At 42.4% G+C, this 16,434-nt stretch overlaps 1 protein-coding gene across 2 annotated transcripts in view; it reads right to left on the minus strand.

The window, feature by feature from the left end:
- Window positions 1–16,434, minus strand: part of TEK (TEK receptor tyrosine kinase) — a 100,449-nt gene that overhangs the window by 14,565 nt on the left and 69,450 nt on the right. For both annotated transcript variants that reach the window (XM_052644581.1, XM_052644580.1), the window contains 6 exons: window positions 15,533–15,694; window positions 13,260–13,394; window positions 8,763–9,050; window positions 6,467–6,766; window positions 3,850–4,001; window positions 2,273–2,483 (listed from right to left, as the gene is read on the minus strand). In XM_052644581.1, coding sequence (XP_052500541.1) covers window positions 2,273–2,483; window positions 3,850–4,001; window positions 6,467–6,766; window positions 8,763–9,050; window positions 13,260–13,394; window positions 15,533–15,694 — 1,248 coding nt within the window. The remainder of the gene's footprint in view (window positions 1–2,272; window positions 2,484–3,849; window positions 4,002–6,466; window positions 6,767–8,762; window positions 9,051–13,259; window positions 13,395–15,532; window positions 15,695–16,434) is intronic.

A 16,434-nucleotide genomic window follows, 5' to 3' on the forward strand; every position in this document is an offset into this window, starting at 1 on the left:
AGCACAACCAAAAATGTACCCAGATCACCAAGTGTCCCCCCTGGAAACCAAATCACCTCTGTTTGAGAATCACTGCTGAAGCCCTCAAATATCCAGAGAAATGGTCTGGTTGAGATGGAGCTGCGTCCATTCTCAGACCCTGGCTTTCCAGAGACAAATATGCCAAGGAATAACACCAAAATTTTAGTGAAACATTGCCAGTAGTGAACACATCTTACTTTATTATAATAATTTTACTTTGCTTTTTACATAAACCAGAATAGAATACTGTGCTCAGTTGTGTTCAACTGTTTGCGACGCCATGGACTATAGCCCACCAGGCTTCTCTGTCCATGGGATTTTCCAGGCAAGAATACTGGAGTGCGTTGCCATTTCCTTCCCAAGGTGATCTTGCTGATGAAGGTGATCAAACCGAGGTCTCCTGCACTTCAGGTGGATTCTTTACCAACTGAGTCACCAGGGAAGCCCACATAAGACTTGCTGAAAAAACTCAAATCTCAATGACATTTTTATAGAAGTCGCTTCGTAGTCAGGAAACAATTGCATTTCTTTCTGTTCCTGTCATTCCGTCTCTCCATTAGCACTTTGATCAGAGGCAGAACCACCAATCAGGCTGAAGAGAAAACTCTTTGGCTGATGTGCAACTGGTTGGTCAGCCTTGAGTTGGTGACAGTATGCTATGATTGCTTTTTGAAGAAATAACATTGGGGGAAAGAGTGATAGAGAGCTGGTAGCCATGTGCATGCGTGACCATGCTTGAAAATTATGGGAAGGTTTCATATGAGCTAAGGGGACCCATGAGGCTGACAGGTAACAATTCCAAGTCTAGTACCCTGTTTATACCACAGGAGCCTAAGGGTCAATGCCTCAGGAACATTTTAGAAGCAAAGCTCCTTGTTGCTTCACATCAGTAAGTCCCCTCTTTGCATGCATGACTTTCCCTGCAAAACTTTCTGCCCTGGTGCGCTGTTAAGTCATTCTACCTCTTTACATGGACATGAGGTGGACAATCAGCTCAGGTCAGATCCCAATCAGCATAAAAACTGATGCTCCAAAGTTCTACACTCTCTCTCCTCTCACCATTTTTACTGCTTCCTAAAACTGCTGTGACTAAAGTCGGAAAAGGAAAAGGAATTTCTGGATTCTAGTAGGGTTTGTTTGGGTGTGTGTCTCTGTGTGTGTTTTGAAACATTACTGTCTCTAAGCGTAAATAATACTGTGTTTATTTTGTTTTGTTCATTTCCTGACATGTGTTTTCTAGCAATGCAGAAAGCAGTGATGGCTTAATAAGATTTAGGGTTAATTGTCATCTTAGGCTTAATATTGCAGTCAAGAAGAAGGAAAACCCATCAGCAGCCTTAGCAAGTCCTTTTTATGGAGCTGCCCAATAAAAGTGGCAATTACATTGCCAGCTCTAATATATCACTTGCCAAGCCTGTGTGCTGTAAAAACAACAGTGCAGCTTCACAGTCAAGTCATCTGTAAACTGCCATTTCACACGCAACAGAAGACAGCTAGTATTTCCAGGGGACACGTCAATCTGCTTTCTCAGATCGTATTCAATGAGGGGGCCCTAAGCAGTCTTGAACACAACTGGAAAAGATCTAGTTTTGTGACTATAGATCAATGGTTTCTAAGCTTGAGTGTATAGAAGAGCCGCTGAGCAAGTTTAGGGACCCCAATTTTTCCCTGCATCATCCCAGAAATTTGAATAGATTAGAACCACGAGGAGGAAAAATTCAAGTAGATGCATTTCTAACTATTTCCAGGAATGCTGATGTAGATAATGCAGGAAGATAGTGATTTGCCAAATGTTGTCTCCAAATTCTGAGACTCAGCATCCCATGGGAACTAATTAGAAATGCAAGCCCTCTGGCCCTGGGCCAGATTTGCTTAATCAGAAACCATAGGGTGGAGCTGAAGAGTCTGGTTTTTAACAAGTCTCCCAGGTGATTTGGACGTGATCAATGTTGAGAACCACTACATTAAGAGAAACAGTAATGCTTCCCGAAAGTCAGCAGGGTGGGACAGACAGTCTGTGTTCTCACATCCCAGTGAATCCAGACAGTGGCGTCTAAACAGCTCATGCCTTCAAGTTTACATCCTGACCCTCAAAGGAAATATCACTTTCAGCTGCACAGAACAACTGCATCTAACATCATGCCAATTTTTTGTTTAAAAAAATATGAGACCTTAGAGGAAAGATTCAACAGGAAGTCAAGCTGTCCCCCCACCCTAGTAAAATGCTGACTTGATCGGGGCATGCACTGACCTTTCATTCTCTTGATGGCAGCATCCATCCGTAACCCATCCTTCTTGATGCGAGCCTTAAGAACCTGGCCAAAATTACCCTCCCCAATCACATCTTGAAATTTGATGTCATTCCAGTCAAGCACTGGATAAATGGTAGGATCTGGGTTGTTTTTGGCCTTCCTGTTCAGGGCAAGAGTTCCTGAGTTGAACTGCACAGCTGGTTCTTCCCTCTACAAAAATAATGGGTTTGTGTCAGGATTTTTCATAATTTTTAAGGTACATAATACCTTCTGGTTTATGCCCACACTAAGTGAAAAAAAGAAACAGTATACCCAATTCTAGAATTAAGATGGAAATAGGGTCCATTTAGTAGGCCCACTTGGATGAAGTGGCAGCCAGTAGAGCTGCATGGGCATGATCCTAGGCCTCAGTAGGAAAGCATGCTACAAGCAACTAGTTATGTCTGCAGGGATGAGGGAGAGGAGGATAATAGCATGTCTGTCACGACACACACTTGAGTTACTCACACTTGAGTGTCTGCCCTGCTGTGAAACGAGCAGCTATTCAGTTCTGGTTTGGAAAAGAGCTCAGAGATCTATCTGGAGAAGTCACAGGACATGCCTCTGTGAGAGCTTTTATCCTAGCTTCATCTTGGCCTCCTTGGCTCTTACTCACTCTCTCCCACTTGTCTTAAAGCTCAGAATCTCTCAAGCCCAAGACAGTGTCTCCTTTTCTCCTGAGTTTTGGTGGCTGCTGGCAGTACCAGGACAAAGCATCCGTACCACGATGAGCTCCAGCACTGTCCACCCCCCTGCTGGACCTTCCTCTCTAGTGACAGCCTGAAGGGCATCTCAGGAACTCGTATCAGGAAGATTTACCTCATTCGGAATATGTAACTGTATTCAGTGCTTCATATATAGAATCAGTAAAGTTGGGTACAGATTAATTTTACAGAGCTCAAAATCACAGAGAAATGTTCAGGCTATACTATCTCAAGGATTCAAATGGGGTACCTGTCGGTAAAGTATGATTTTGTAAACCTTTGCAACTGGTCAAAATTACTAAATGAAAGAAAAAAGTAGGGCCGAGTGCCATGAACTCTGACTGCAGACTGAAGGGTACACAGGGATGGCGATCCACACGTGGATATAATTCATATATATATGGGGGATACTATTAGAAGTACAAAATGGAAACTGGAAATTAAAAAAAAAGTGAAGAAAACTGATCTAGTATCAATATTCATGACTTATGAGGTACGGTTCCCCTCATGCCCTTCATTACAGTAATGGTCAGCTGTTTATATCGCAAGATTACTCTCACTGGTGACTTATCACTAGGGTGACTCTCTTCTCTTTTTGATGGGCAGTAGTCCTGCTTTAGGCTTAGTTTTCTGCATAATTATTAAGAGTAACCTTTTCACTCTCAGAATTGTTCTGAATTGGACAAGAACTTATATAGTCATGCTAGTTATCTCCCATTTCATAATGGAAGACAAAGAAAAGATGAAACTTGCCTAAGGGAAATACTTCCTTTACAAGTAAATTTTCTGACCCATATCTTTAAAATATTGCTTGGAAGATGAGACACTACCACATTTTGGAAGGCTTGGGCCATTCTCCTTTGGACGTTTGCCCTCTTCAGCTGCAGCATGATCAGAAAGGCCAACAGCACCGTCAGGCAGGTCATTCCCGCTGAGCCGAGGATGGCGATAAGCAGCATCTTCCTGCCTCCGAGGTCTGCTGGTGCTGAGCAGAACGCAGGAGAAGCAGCAGGTTAGTCTAGATGGAGAGATAGGCCACGACCATTTGCAGGAGAAGTCACAGTTACACTGGGAACATCATGGCAGCCTGAGTCCTGCCACCTAATTGCTACGTGACCTAGTGCTACTCATTTATTGTCTGGAACTCACTGGAGACAAATCTGACTGACAGGGCTGTTAAAAGTTCAAAGGAATGTGCAAAAGGGCTTTCTACAAGTCAACATGCTAATCACCAAACCTGCAAAGTGCCAAAGAATTGATGCTTTTGAACTGTGGAGTTGGAGAAGACTCTTGAGAGTCCCTTGGACTGCAAGGAGATCCAACCAGTCAATCCTAAAGGAAATCAGTCCTGAACAGTCATTGGAAGGACTGATGCTTAAGCTGAAACTCCAATACTTTGGTCACCAGATGTGAAGAACTGACTCATCTGAAAAGTCCCTGATGCTGGGAAAGATTGAGGGCAGGAGGAGAAGGGGACGACAGAGGATGAGATGGTTGGATGGCATCACCGACTCGCTGGATGTAAGTTTGGCCAAGTTCCAGGAGTTGGTGATGGACAGGGAGGCCTGGCGTGCTGCAGTCCACAGAGTCACAAAGAGTTTGACACGACTGAGTGACTGAACTGAACTGATGCTAATCAATAATTGTTGCCCTTTGTTCAACTTTCACTTCCAAGTACAGGCCCAAGCAGATGAATATTATCTCATAATAGTGAGACTGACTAACTATATCTATCACTTTGGGAAAGTGACTAAACCTCCCTGAACAATTTCCTCACCTAGAAAATCTTGCAAGCTCTATGACGCTAAGAGCACAGAATCTGTAAGATATTTTGATTTGGGTTTTTCTTGTTTTAAAGAGCTGAAAATAATCTGAGGATACCTACCAAGTAGGGAGAAGGATGGGAGAAGCAAAGAAGGAAGGAAAGAAGAGAGAAAAGAGAAAAACTATTGAATTTAGGGCTCAGTCAAAATGGACTATTAAAGACTATGGTTTAACTCTTCTACTTTCCCTTGCTTAAATTAAAACACAACTAAATTCAATGTATTTTTATGAAAAGCAGCATGTAGAGCATGACCTCATCTAACAATTATTCTTTTGATTAGCTATCTTTCCTACTATCTCCATGCATGTGTGCATAAAGAGATGTCTGAAATGGGATGGTGAGGGGTTTTTAGTTTTGTTACATCTTGTTTTTAAATTTTTCTCTTTGTATTTTATTTGTAGCTTGGATTTAGGGCCTGCATGTGTTCTATGAAAACACAAGTAATTATGGAAATGATGCATTTTTTAAGATTGTCATCTGAAAACTATGATTCTCTGTAATTTACAGACTCAACATTCCTTGGATATTTCAAACATATTCCAAAGAATCAGCACTGAAAACAGACCTTGTTGGATTTTATTTCATAAGCCCTAGGTAGCCCTCAAAAGAACCAAGAAGTTTCTAGTGCTATGATACTTTCTATAAAAATAGGTTGGTCTGAATTATAAATTTGCAAAAATCACCATTTCCCTCTCAAGTCCCTCTAGCTACATTCCCTTGAACAAGCTGTGGTGCAGAGGGTGAGGAAATGCAATTTCAGACTAACCTCAGAGGGAAGTCTCCCAGAAGCTTCAACCCTTCCCACCTGGGGTGTCCTTGTTCACTAATTACATTCAACAGGTTTTACCAGCCACAAACACTGGAGAGGATTAAGAGGTACAGCCCTCCAGTTATGAAATAAAGAAGCCACAGGGATATAATATACAGCATATAGAATATGGCTAATAATACTGTAATAACTTTGTTTAGAGACAGATAATTACTAGCCTTACTGTGGTGATCATAATACATGCAAATGTCAAATCACTACATAGTGCACTCAAAACTAACATAATATTGCACAACAACTGTATTTCAATTAAAAAAAACTCACAAACACTGGCCCTCTTGTGCTTGGCACTGAAGGATCTCTGTCTCAAAGAGCTTATTCTCTCTGAGGTAGGGGTTAGTGATGGACATAAAGCCATCATAACCTGGATCTAAAAAGTAAAAGAAAACTCAGAATAGCATAGTGTCACCCAAGTTAAAAGAAGAGTTCATTTTGAGAAAGAATGGAGTGTGGTTCCTGGAGCCTCCTACTGAACCACTGCACAGGCCTTCCTCCACTAAGCTGGGTCCTTAGTCTTTTTTCACAGAATCACATTCAGATTCCTCAGAGCCTCAACTGCTAGATGGGGACTGCTGATGGGCTAAGTTCCTTTAAGGCTTAATAGAAAATGGACCAACAGGGTATCCCTCCAAGGGGCATTTTCATCTTAAGGACCTCTTTAGAGATGGTGATGCCTATTAAGGACAAGCCTATCGTATCACAAGATGTGAATATGGAGTAAATATCTTAAAACAGTGGGGCCTTTCTGATACTCCCCAGAAATAATAATATGTAAATACCTGTCTACTCTACCAACCTTGAGATTCAGAAAGAGTCATCAGTTCATGAGAAGAGGTTGGATTGCTTGAGCCTATATTGTTCTCTGCAAAGATGTCCACCTGGTAAACTGTTTGGGGCTCAAGGCCCTTGAGCTGATACTGGGTGATGGTGGCATTCTTGATCTTCACGTCAATGTGCTGGTCTTCATTCTTGCCCTGAACCTTGTAACGGATGATAATAGCAGAAATAGAATAGCCATCCAGGATCGTCCAAGAGATCACGGCCGAAGAGTCTGTGATGTTGGAAATCTTGATGTTTTCTGGTTGAGGAGGGACAACTAGAAATTAAAAAAAAACAAAAACATATATCCTTAAGATGCATTACCATCTCTTTGACTATTTATTATGCTTTTGAGAGAGAGTGAATGTCGGCCTATGAACCGTGAATGGCTACTAAGTGTTATCTCTGATGGTAACTCCAATCAGTTCGTGGTGGACTCAACACAGACTTGACAACATGGCCACATATGGGGAACTTGGCAACACATGCAAATCACGTATCTGCCATCCTTACACTGAATTAAGACCTCGGAAATTCTGTTACTCCACAAACTGCTATTTTACTGTTCTTAATGCTGAGGAAAACAAAGATTATGAGAGCTGACATTTATATAGGCCCTTTCATATTGTAACTCATTGACTCCACATAACAATCTTACTGTTAGTATTGAGGCCTGGAAACATTAAGTGACTTGGTCACACAGCTTTTATGAAATAGATTCAAGTAGAAGAAATAAGGATTCCTATTAGTTTGCAGTTAGCCATCAGCCCATAGGAACTATCCTTGCTAAGCACTTGTTAGAAAATACGTTAAGCAGTTAGTAGACATATACAAAAAGCAAGATGAAGCGTATGCATGCATCTGCACACTTACAGGTATACTTACTGTATTAAAATTATACAACATTGAATGGAAAGACATACAACAAACATAATCTTGGTTTAACAAACAGAATTTTGGTTGTCTCTAGGGAGACAGGGAGAAAATTAGAGTAGGGATGATGATTAAAGAGGATTTTGATATATCTGTATTGGGGAATTACTTTCACAAAAAAGGCTGAAAGCAAAGATGGCAAGATGTTAACAGTTGTTAATTCTGAGTTGTAGAAATGTAGATTTTTATGTATTATTATTCTCTGTACTGGCCTATAGCTTCTGTCACAGAATTTTTTAAAGATGAAGAAGACATGCCTAAACACTGACAAAATGGTTGAGACTTTCACATCTTATGATACAAGAGACTGGTCGGAGAAACACAGAGCCAGTCTGTACACCTGTTACTGGGGAAGTGGAGGCTCAGCTACAGAAGAGAAACTCAGACTCTGGCAGTTGGCAAGAGACCACAGGGTCCCAGTGTTAGTGATAGTTGGTGTGACCCAGAAACACCTGGTCTTTCCAAGGACTCTGAAATGCACAGACAGTTCTATGGCAGCGAATCAAATAGAACTCTCTGGTTCCTGATGAGAAAGCTTTCAAGACTACAAAGGAACCCTAGAAGTTCCAACTAATTTTTAATGGACAATATGAAATTGAGAAGAGCCCGAAGAACAGTTTGAAAGAAAAGTTGTTTTATTACTCTCAAATATGTACCATAATGCTAAGGATTATCTGTTTTGCAGATTTTCAAGCAAAGTTCCTTGGCTTTTAAGATTAGGAGAGATCTATCTGTAATGAATCACCATCTGCTTAGTAAATAACTCCACTGAAAGGAAAGGTAGGGATCCCTAGTGGTCCAAAGGTTAAGAATCCTCATGCCAATGCAGGGGACACGGGTTCAATCCCTGGTCTGGGAAGATGCCACATGCCGTGGAGCAACTAGGCCTGTGTGCCACAACTACTGTCCACATGCCGCAACCGCTGAAACTGGTGAGCCCTGAGAGACCCTGCTCTGCAACAAGAGAAGCCATCGCAATGAGAAGCTCACACCCTGCAACTAGAGGGTAGCCCCTGCTCAGTGAGACTAGACAAAGCCTGTGCACAGCCACGAAGACCCCGGAGAGCCGAAAATAAACAAACTCTTTTAAATACAGGAAAGGTAAATCGCAGGACAGGTCTGCCTGAATTATTGTTAGTCCAAACATACGGAGCATTCATAAATATCGCGGGTCACTAAAATGATTTGAGGTGTTGGGGGGAGGGCACTCATTGGCCTCCACTTACAACTACCTACCTGTCATGGTTTCTGAGAAGCAGACTTGAAGTGATGGGAGCTGAATCTAAGTGGCGGCCACCAAGCATCATTCAGGCAAGCCTGGGGCAGCATAAGTTACTTACTGTCGCTAAGCGTCCAAGCGATGAGATCTTCGCTCCATTCCCCCTGGGCCTTGGTGTTGACTCTGGCTCGGACTATGTACTGCTCCCTGGGGTGTAAGTTGTTAAGCAGCACTGAAGTCAAGTTGCCTGGCACTTTAATATTCTGCTGATCACTATTCATTTGCACAGATCTCCTCTCAACTTCAACATAAAAGTCATCTTCTGAGCTCGGGAATATTGGTTGCCAGGTCAAATTTAGAGTGGTCTGACTTTTTGGTAGGAGACTGAGACCTCTTGGAGGAGGAAGACCTAGGAGAAACCAGAAGGATCATTGTTTTTTATATGAAGTGAAGCTAACAACAGCCCCCAAGGACAACCTTGGCTTCTAGAATAATATACAAGCTAGCAAAGAAACAGCCACTAGCAGCCCTGAAATACTTTTTTCCCCTACCAAAATAGCAAAGCTTTAAAATATTAGTGCGTAGTTTGAGTAACTGTAAGACAAAATACAACCCCTCTGAAGGACAACTTGGGAATATTTTTCAAGAGCCTTAGAAATGGTCATATACTTTGTATAATCTGACTACCAGGGATTTATCCTGAAGAAATAACTCAAAGGAAGCAAAAAGGCTAGGGACATGAAGATGTCCCTTACAACATTATTTATAACAAACAATCATAAGAAAACTAAGTGCTCAAAGTAGGGAAATGCTTTAATAAATTTTGATATAGCCATCCAAGGGATTAAAGGATTATTGTGAGAAGTACAGAAGCCTCTCCAAAACTTGTAACACATGAGAAATACTCTAATTTCCACTTGGGAAAAGTCATGTCTACCATTGGTGAAAGAGGAAGGAAACTGAAAAAATTGGAAACACTGGATTTGCCAAAGTTGTGGGGTTGCAGGTGAGCATTCAGTGTCTCTGTTCCCATTTTGAGCAATATGTTTTAAAGCAATTTCAGGGTTACATCCCCTTAGCAGGCACAATTTCACATGTGATAACATAGCGATGGCAGGGCCAGCCTCTGATCACATCAAGGTTTGGCTCTGACCACAGGCTGTGTGGCCATAATTACCCGCAAGAACCTGAGTCACCACAGAGGTAACTGAATGGAAACAACATGAATTGTGAAATCAAAGAGGCAGAAGCATGGCCCTTTAGTTCTGTGACCTTAGGAAAATTTATGTAGCATGAAATGAAAACACTCACCTTCCAGATTCAAGAGGAGAAATGAGATAATGGAGATGAAAATGCTTGGAAGGTGTTTGGGTTCCATCAACATTTTCTTTCTCCCTCCCTTCCTTCCTATCTTATCTTGTACCAATGGACAGAGAAGGAATCTGCAAGTTTTCAACTAGTAACAGCACACTGATATTTTAAACTCCAGATATAAAGTATTTTCAAAACATAGAATAGGGATCCTCTCCTCATGCATTTTCAGTGGGGACATTACTGCCCCTAACGGGGCAAAAATTGGTCCTCGGGGTATGAGAAAATTTTAGATAATTACAATGGTTTACGAAGGACCACAATATATAAACAGATTTATGGTATTAAAATTCATGGCAGAAGAGACATTAAAACAAAACAGAGATGGTATCTTAAGGACAAAACTATCTAAGAAGCTCTTTAGAGGGTTATAATTTAAAAAAATAATAATAGAAAGAAGTGGAAACAAACAAATGTATATATAACAATCACTTTGCTGTACACCTGAACTAACACAACATTGCAAATCAACTATACTCCAATACAATGAAAAAATAAAAATAAAAAATAAAGTAAGAAGGCTGAGAAACTTGGTCAGAGGTGACAGGAAGTGTCTATTTCCACTCCTCAGGAGAGGGACTCTCACTAACAGCTTTGACCACCCATAGACAAGGGAGAACCAGCAATCAGGTATGCCAGTGCTTGGCACTAGGCTACAGGTCTCGTTGGTCTTTTCTCCATAACCTTTGCAAATTGCAAGAGGTGACGTCACCTCCTTCTGCTCTTCTCTAAAGTTCCAAAATAAGCCACCTGGAATGGGCAGGCAGGCTTATAATGACACAACAGACGGAAAGAGGGCTGATGGTGCAGAGCAAACCTGGAAACCTTCTGAGCCTGTGCCTTGTACAGAGGAGCAGCCCCATAAATGGTCATTTCCTCTTTCCCCTCCCTTTGAGAGCATGGCTTACCCTTCACCCCTCCCTACCTGCCCTCTTTCTGCCGTGTGTTCAGAGTGTGTCCTGTCCCCTCCCCTCCTGGCCTTCCCGGCCTTTGCCCTCAGTCAACACACTTATAAATAGTGCAACTGCCAAATGAATTTAAAAACAAACATCAGCAAAATTCAAATGATGGGAAAAGATGAACCTTCAAGAATTCCCTTCCCACCCACCCCTGAGAACTACTTTGAAATATTCCAAGAGACCTCTGAATACATCCTGGCTGGAACATATTCTGAGAGCTGAAGACAGCACACTGTGGATCTGTTAAGTGTTTTATGTTCTGTTCCATAAATACTTTCCATCTGAGTCAGATTATGCCCTTCCCCTTTTGATTCATCAGCACTGGCCTAGGAGAGAATAAGCTACCATTTGCTTTGTAGCAGCAACCTGATGACATTTCAGGGGCCTCTTGCATCATAGTCATGGAGGTTCCTTTTATCCTCTAAGTCATATAGTTTCCAGGGTTATTTTCTTTTTAAGATCTTTTTTTTTTTTTTAATGTGGGCCATTTTTAAAGTCTTTATTGAATTTGTTGCAATCTTGCTTCTGTTTTATGTTTTGGTTTCTTGACTGCAAGGCAAGTGGGATCTTACCTCCCTGACCAGAGATAGAACATGCACCCCCCTGCATTGGAAGGCAAAGTTGGACTGCCAGGGAAGTCCCTGCCAGTGTTATTTTTGGTGTTACTACCTGGTGGGTTCCCAGGAAGCCATTGCTTACTTGTACAATGCTTCTACAACATTAGAGTAGTTCCTGAGTTTCATTTGGTTCATTAAAGATGCTGCTGGTCAGATGAACACTAGGTGGGGGGTGTGGAAGGAAGAGTGTGTGAGGAATGCACAACCTTTGCAGAAGAGCTTGATGCTTTTCCTAGTTTCTCACTAAAGCATCCGATATCCTTCTGCCTTTAGTAAATGGACGAAAACTAGGAAAACTCATCAGTCGGGAAAGGATTTGGTGTCTTTGGGCTCCAGGTTAAAAAAATAGTAATAATAACTGGAGAAACAGAAAGGGATCAAGTTTGAAGATCTAGTATGATGATGAAGAATCTGATACATCACCATAGCCAAGTTATTAACCACTCTGGGACTCTACTTTTCAATCTATAAAATGGGAAAGATGACAATTCTAAGAATTAAATAAATGTGAACCTGAAACTGTAAAGCACTGACCAAGAGATAGTAACAGAATGGTTATACACAAGGCACACTACAACACTAAAGAGGACTTTAAAAGGACTCACTCAGACATTTCAGAGGAGGGGACCTGGGTAGCAGAAAGCTGGAGTTCACGTTAGCATCAAGGAAACTTCACAAATTCAAAGGCTCCTCAGTTTACACAATAGAAGACTGATAGCTATTGACTGACACTGATCCATCAGGAAATAGTGCTACACTTGGAATGTGTAAGCTTAAGACCAGAGCATCATACATCACTGGGGAACTTATTAGAAATGCGGATTCTTGAGCACCGTTCCCACTCCAAACCTTCTGAATCTGAAACCCTGGAGGCGAGGCCCGGAAATTTGTTTTAATAAGCTGGGCAGATGATTCTGAGGGAAAATAATGTTTGAGAACCACTGATTTAGAAACATAGAGGTAGAGACTTCCCTGGCGGTCCAGTGGTTAGGACTCTGCACTTCCACTGTGGGAGGCATGGGTTCGATCCCTAGTCCAGGAGTAAGGGGATCCAAGATCCTGTGTGCCATGCCATGAGAAACAGGGTGGTATATATCATATGGCTCAAGGAGATAAAGGAAATAGGATGGGGAAGTGGAGGGATAGAGCACAGGACTGCTGTTCTTAGGTAAAAGCCTTTCAATCTATTCGATGTTTTCACCATGTGCATGAATGACTTTGAAAAACTAGAAATTACTTTATAAACACACTGGGATTTGTGGAGTATGTATGCAGCAAGAGCCTGGCCTGGGCCCTTAGGATGGAAACAGGAAGCTGGTGGAAAAACTCAGGAGCCAAGACTGAGCACAGTTGCTACAAAGTAAATCCCAAGTCCTCAGGGATGTCCCTGCCTTCCTGAAGGCTCATCTGCTTCCTTCTCTGTCCCTGTGGATCACTCCAGCCCCCTCCCCCAGGGAGACAGACCAGGAGAGCAGCCCAAATAAAGGGCTGGCTTGGCTCCAAGTCTGAAGCCTTCCTGTCACTTTCCCACCCATTCAAAAGCAAACCCCTTCCACCACCCTTCCCACCCACCCGCTCACCCACCACCACCCTTCCTGGTCTTCCTTCCTCTTTCCCCTTCCTCCCCCACCCACCCAGCTCCTGAATAAATGCCTGTTTGCTTCAGCTGACCGATGGAAGCTGTTGTGAATCTCCTCACAGGGCCAGGATGGCCTTCTCCGCCCTCTCCACGCCGGACCAGCTGCACGCAGAGCTCGTATTCCGTCCGAGGCTCCAAATAGTTGAGGGTAACAATCTCATTTGTCACTGAGAAGAGGGAAAGTCCAGGAAACTTAAGTTGGCAATCTTTTACATTCTTTAAACTGGAATGCTGTTATTGTGATGGGAACTAATGTTTGGTTTTTAAAAATACAATGGCTGAGCAGAACAGAGGGGAGATTCCATCTTCAGGGTCTCAGTGTTCCCTACTATAAAGAAAACAAGGCTTTTTCGTGTAAGTATCTCTGTGCCACTCATACATTTCTGCTCTAGTGTTTCTGTATTTTCATTTGTAGAGTAAAATCAGGCACATCTTCAACTATAGGGAATACCAGTCAGATTTAGGGGAAAAACTCAATTAGAATAATATAAAATAACTGCTTTCAAATGCAAACAGTGATTCCAATCAAGCTATCAAGAGAAAAGACTCTTTGAGGGTTTGCTTACACTAATCAGACAACAAATTTGTAATAGTCATATCATAATAAATAAAGGGTTCTGAAGTATTTGAAAATACCTCCCAGAAACAAATGACATATGCTTCTTTCCTTCTGAGCTATTTGCATGAATATTGCAAAGGTAGATTCCTGCCTTACCACGTAATAAAGTCAGTAAGGAAAAACACTGGACTGTGTTAAGGGTTTTTAGAAAACCTCTTTGTGGATGTCCATAAAGAGAGGATGGATTATCAATATCCTGTTTTTTTTAAGCTGCTCTTTCAAAAGACCTAGCCATTGTCAATAGAAACAACAATCCAGCAAATCAGACTGATGCTCCTGGGATTCTGAATTTTGGATGAGTGTTCTAAAGAATGTGAAGAGCTCCGTAATACCACCATGACTTTACTTAACGTACTCAGGTCAGCTAGTTTTTTAAGCTCCAAACCTTCGTTTTCTTCTTTTTTGGTAACTTCCTTGATTATATGCGCTTAGTCGCTCGGTTGTGTCCGACTCTTTGCGACCCTTTGGACTGTAGCCTGTCAGGCTCCTCTGTCCATGGGATTTCCCAGGCAAGAATACTGGAGTGAGTTGCCATTTCCATCTCCAGAGGATCTTCCAGACCCAGGGATGGAACTAGTGTCTCCAGTGTCTCCTTCATTGCAGTCATGGGTAGAGGACCCTTTTAGGAATTCATGGGCATAGTGAGACTAGAGTATTGATGGAGGTGTATATGTTCCCTACAAGTGTGACTGTGGTATGTCTCATGATAAGACGGCACAATTTAAGCAGCTGGGTCAATAGATGGTGCTCAGCTTTAAAAAAAAAAGTGCTATTACATCATCATGCAACAAGCAGGACTCTAATTTATGTTTCAAAGTAAATTTAACTTTAAATAAATTTAACTGTTCTCATGAACGTTTGACATTTTATTACATTTGAGGCTTTTGCCTTCAACAAGGTGGGGATGGGCCTGTACCCCCACCTCCCCCTACCCCAGTTCAGTCAGCCACAGCCCAAATTCCTTCCCAAACTTCTGTGAGTTAGGAAACTGCAGACAGGGCAAACTCAAATAAGAAAAACAAACAAACATGTTTCAGTAGCAATAGCTGACTCATTGGAAAAGACCCTGATGGTGGGAAAGATTGAAGGCAGAAGAAGAAGAGGGTTGACAGAAGATGAGACGGTCGGATGGCATCACTGATTCAATGGACATGAACTTGAGCAAACTCTGGGAGATGGTGAGGGACAGGGAAGCCTGGTGTGCTGCAGTCCATGGGGTTGTGAAGAGTTGGACACAGCTTGGCGACTGAACAACAGCAGTAGCAGCAATCACCCCTCAGATGTAAGCAGATTAAGTCTCTGCCTTTCCAGTGGGCGCTGGACTTCCCTGTTACTGTAGTCATGGTATAAACATGTATCTTTTGCCATGACCAAGCAAGACAGAGTAAAAATGGGACTGGAGAGCCAGAGAGACCTGGACAGGGAGTATTGATGAAGATAGAAGCTCCTGACACAGGCTGGTCTGTGTCCCATTTTACACCGTGCCTTTCAGAAAGGTAGACCCAGAACTCAGAGGAGCCATCACCCCGCCACTCTCTCCTGAATACTCCAAAGTAGAATCCACTGCCACAGCCCCTACCTTGGGGTAGAGGGTTGAGACTGAGAGAGAGGATTTCTACATTTGGGGACAAATTTTTTTTCCTGGTGTCCCATCTCTCGCTGGAGCATTTCCTTGCCAAATCTTACCTTGAATATGCCGCCAAGCCTCATAGTGATTAACAGGTTTGTACAGAAGCTTCTTGGATTTGATTGGTCCATCTCCAAAGTAAGGCTCAGAGCTGATGTTGATGACAGCAAAGTTGTGTCCAGTGTCGATCACATTGGGGGCATTCAAGGGCTTTGGAAGAACTAAATAAAATGGCAAGAATCAGATCAGTCCTTACACTTTGGGTTTTTACCGCTGTTTTGAGATGGGGTAGTGGATGAGTGCCTTTACATTCCTAACAAAGCCGTCTTCGAATTCTCTGATCAGATTCAATGCACTTACCCGCTCTGTGATCTCCTGGCTTTGCTCTCACCCCTCCAACCTACCATCCACACAGTGCTTTCTTAAAGAATGAGCACTCCTCTGATCAAGAGTTTTCCATGTGTTCCCATTACATTTCAAATAAAATCTGAAATTCATACCATGACCTGCCAGGCCTTGCACAATAGCACCCCTGCCGCCTCTTTAGCTCCCTCATCCTCTCATCCAATACTCTCCACTCCCAGTGACCTTTCAGTTCATCCACCTAACAATGCACCAGGCTCCTTTCTGTCTCGTATTCTTGGCTGATACTCTCCTCCTGCAAGCAATGCGCCAGACCTCCCACGATTCTGCAGTTATCATTTACTCATCATTCAACTCTCAGGTCTGCTGTGACTTCCTCACAGTGTCTATCCCTGAACCTTGGTTAGACTCACATGCCACACACTTCCACAGATCTTCTCCTTCACTGCAGTTTTCAGAATTCATTATTCTTTGTGTGATTATTTAATATCAATCATCCTACTAGACCACCAGGCTCTGTCTGTCTGTCTCTCTCTGCTTAGAGCAACATAAATTTATTATCTTATAGCTCTGGAGGTCAGAAATCGGAGGTCTCTGG

Source organism: Budorcas taxicolor, chromosome 8 (assembly GCF_023091745.1).
Source record: "Budorcas taxicolor isolate Tak-1 chromosome 8, Takin1.1, whole genome shotgun sequence".
Taxonomy (NCBI): domain Eukaryota; kingdom Metazoa; phylum Chordata; class Mammalia; order Artiodactyla; family Bovidae; genus Budorcas; species Budorcas taxicolor.